Below are 3,827 nucleotides of genomic sequence, written 5' to 3' on the forward strand. Positions count from 1 at the left end.
AAATATCTTAGGTATTTTTTGGTAAAGTCCCATGGGACAATTCTGTTAGAAGTGAGAGTGTTTGGGATATGAGAGCAGATCTGTATTAAGACCTTGCCACTGGCAGTCTGTGTGACTTTCGACAGGGAGAGAGTTCCTTATTTTCCCTGAACTTTGGTTGATGTCTTCATCTTTTAAATTGGGTGAATATGGTTGAAACCTTTTGGTTTCTCAGTTCTCACCTGGTTTCTCTAGAAACTTCCCTTTGCCCTTGTCCACAGAGATCAACCACTGGGAAGACTTACACCTCCTCTTTCATGGCTGATTTTACCTAGGTGTACACTTGAGACTGAAGCCAGACTAATCAGTTTCTTTCGTTTGGAAATTTGGCACATTTGTGGGCCTGAAATAGTAACATTTGCATTTAGGAGACCATATGTGTAATCTCTTCCACAGAGTCCTGGAGAAGCAGAGAAAGCAGGGAGTTTGCAGAAAGAGAGAAGCATGAAGTAAATGTGCTGAGAGAGCTGGGTGATAAATGGAGAGAGAGTCCTGAGATTTTCATTTTATGACACTGACCCCTTTCTAAGGCCCCACTGCCTTTCTGCATCTTTGTAATAAATTAACCTTTTTTCCCTTAAGCTATTTCAAGTTAGTTTTCATTGCTTACAATTAAGAGTCTTCATTCACGCAGAATAAAAGCAGCTGTCTGCACAGGTTATGCACTTCCCTGTATTTCTTGGCCCTACCTCCACGCTTGGACTTTGGTCCTTGCTCAGTGGATTTTCCACCCATCACCTCATCTCCTTGCACCACTGGCTGCCCCCACCTCCTCTGTAGTGTGGCTTCAGCATGGTACCCGTCACACCCATCATGGTAGGAGCTGTAGTGGTTTCAGTGACATTGGATTGGAGCCCCAGAAATACAGTTTCTTCCACTTCTTCTGGACTTCAAGTGAACACTGAAACATGGGTCATAGGACCTGCCTTCTCCAGTACCCACTCCCAATCTGGAAGTGTGGCACAGTCCATCAATTGGCTTCTGCTACACAGCCCCAAACTTAATGCTTTTAAACAACAAACACTCATTTTTCACAATTCTAAGGATGGCTGGGCGGTTCTTTTAGTCTGGGCTGGCTCATCTGGGACTGGATGGTATATAATGAAGTAACAGGTCTGTTTGTTGGCAGGCTGGTTGATCTTGCCTGGGGAGGCTTCACCCACATGCCTGACAGTTGGCTCTGTGTCAGCTGGGAAAACTTCATGTGTGTTTAATCACCCAGCAGATTAGCCCAGGCTCATTTTCATGGTGGCAGAAGTTCCTAGCAGCAAGAGAGGGCAAGTCTGGATGCTCAAGCACTTTTCAAGTCTCTGTTCAGTATCATATTTGCTAATGTCCCCTTGGCCAAAGAAAGTCACATGGCCAAACCAGAGTTCAAAGGCTGGAGAAATAGATTCCTCCTCTTGTTAGGAGTTGCTGTGCATTCACATTTCAAAGGGCAACTCAGCCAGGAATGGGAGGAATTACTGCAACCATTTTTGCAAGCAATCTACCATAGGGTGTTAATATCTACTTAGGGTGAACTTTGACATTAGAAGGTAGAATGACAAGCTCCACAGGCAAAACTTTCTCTCTTCTTCCTCCCTTGTGGACTATTCTTTTTTGTTGGCTTGTTAGTTTTTGGCTGCGTTGGGTCTGTTGCTTCATGCGGGCTTTCTCTAGTTGTGGCAAGTGGGGGCTACTCTTCGTAGCAATGAATGGGCCTCTCATTGCGGTGGCTTCTCTTGTTGGGGAGCACGGCTCTAGGCACATGGGCTTCAGTAGTTGCAGCATGTGAGCTCAGTACTTGTGGCACACGGGCTCTAGGGCATGTGGGCTTCAATAGTGGCAGCGCTCCAGCTCAGTAGTTGTGGCACACAGGCTTAGTTGTTTCGTGGCATGTGGGGTCCTCCTGGACCAGGGGTGGGACCCGTGTCCCCTGCATTGGCAGGTGGATTCTTAACCACTGTGCCACCAGGAAAGTCCCCCAGTGGACTATTCTGAGCTGCACTGGTTCCACATCCTCACTCTGGAGATGTCCTGGGTGACCATGCAGCTGTCTTGGTAGCTTTCCATCCTTCCTTATTCCTCATTTCCTCCCCTTGCTGCCCTGGGATTATACTCACCAACAAAGCAATGCAAAGAGGGTTTTATTCAGCTTTGTTTCATAGGTAGTCTAAGTTAAAGACACTATTATATCAGATTATTGAGAAGATTAAAGGGGATATAATGTCAGAAAGAGAAAGGGCGGCGGTGGCACGGTGGCTAGGGCCGCGCGCGGCGGGGCTGGGGCCGCTGCGGCGCGCAGTGGGCGCGGGCTGGCTGCGGCCCGCGCGGTCGGGAGGAGCGTCCTCGGGGGTCATCCCACGCCCAGGGTTGGCCTGGAGGGCCAGCAGCTGTGGCAGCTTTTCAGCAGAAGCAACCGCCGCTAAAACAGAAGATGACTCCTTCCTCCAGTGGTTTCTGCTCCTCATTCCTGTGACTGCCTTTGGCCTGGGGACGTGGAAGGTCCAGCGTTGGAAGTGGAAGCTACAGCTGATCGCAGAGCTAAAGTCTAGAGTTAAGACCGAGCCCATCCCGCTGCCCGCAGACCCGATGGAGCTGAAGAAGCTGGAGTACAGGCCAGTGAAGGTCAGGGGGCACTTTGACCACTCCAAGGAGCTGTACATGATGCCGCGGACCATGGTGGACCCAGCCCGGGAGGCCCGGGAGGCCGGCCGGCTCTCGTCAGTGGCCGAGAGCGGTGCCTACGTGGTTACTCCCTTCTGCTGCACTGACCTGGGAATCACCAACCTGGTAAATAGAGGGTTTGTGCCCTGGAAGAAAGTGAATCCAGATACGCAGAGTAAAGGCCAGATTGAGGGAGAAGTGGACCTAGTTGGGATGGTGAGGCTGACAGAGACCAGGAAGCCCTTTGTCCCTGAGAATAATCCAGAGAGGAACCACCGGCATTACCGGGACCTGGAGGCCATGGGCAGGCTCACAGGCGCAGAGCCCATCTTCATAGATTCTGACTTCAAGAGCACAGTCCCTGGAGGACCCATTGGAGGGCAAACCAGAGTCACCCTGGGGAAGGAGTACATCATCACCTGGTACGGGCTCTCTGCGGCCACATCGTACCTGTGGTTTAAGAAATCCCTAAGACGGACTCCTGGTGTGTGAAGAGGTTATGGGATGTAGCCCTGCCCCTGAACAACTGAAGCCATTTCAAGAGATCTGGCTTTGTGCTGACCATGTGCTGTTGGTATAAATAATCTCTACACCACACACACACACACACACACAGAAAGAGAGAAAAAGTCAAATATTGTATATTGCTTATATGTGGAATCTAGAAAAATGGTTCAGATGAACTTATTTGCAAAGCAGAAATAAAGTCACAGATTAGAAAACAAAAGTATGATTACTAAGGGGGGAAGGAGGGATGGGATGAATTGGGAGATTGGGATTGACATATATACACTAATATTTATAAAATAGATAACTAATGAGAACCTACTGTATAGCAAAGGGAACACTAAATACTCTGTAATGACCTATCTGGGAAAAGAATCTAAAAAAGAGTGGATATATGTATACGTACAAGTGATTCACTTTGCTGTATAGCAGAAACTTACACAACATTGTAAAGCAACTATACTCCAATTAAAAAATAAATTAAAAAAATAAAGAGCATATGTTTCTGGGACACACTCCATGAATTGTAACTTTTATTATTATTATTACTAACAAAAATATTTCACAACAGTAAAATGTGAATGAACTTTGAGTTGAAAATGATATAGGTGACATTCTCAAATCACACCGAA

The 3,827-nt window shown here is 47.5% G+C and overlaps 1 protein-coding gene across 1 annotated transcript; it reads left to right on the top strand.

The window, feature by feature from the left end:
• Positions 1 to 2,247: 2,247 nt before the first annotated feature.
• LOC130851935 (surfeit locus protein 1-like) lies at positions 2,248 to 3,180 on the top strand. The gene has a single exon (XM_057732600.1). It carries the CDS (start codon positions 2,248 to 2,250, stop codon positions 3,178 to 3,180), a length of 933 nt encoding a protein of 310 aa, XP_057588583.1.
• The last annotated feature ends 647 nt before the right edge of the window (positions 3,181 to 3,827 follow it).

This window comes from Hippopotamus amphibius, chromosome 4 (genome assembly GCF_030028045.1).
Source record: "Hippopotamus amphibius kiboko isolate mHipAmp2 chromosome 4, mHipAmp2.hap2, whole genome shotgun sequence".
Lineage (NCBI taxonomy): Eukaryota > Metazoa > Chordata > Mammalia > Artiodactyla > Hippopotamidae > Hippopotamus > Hippopotamus amphibius.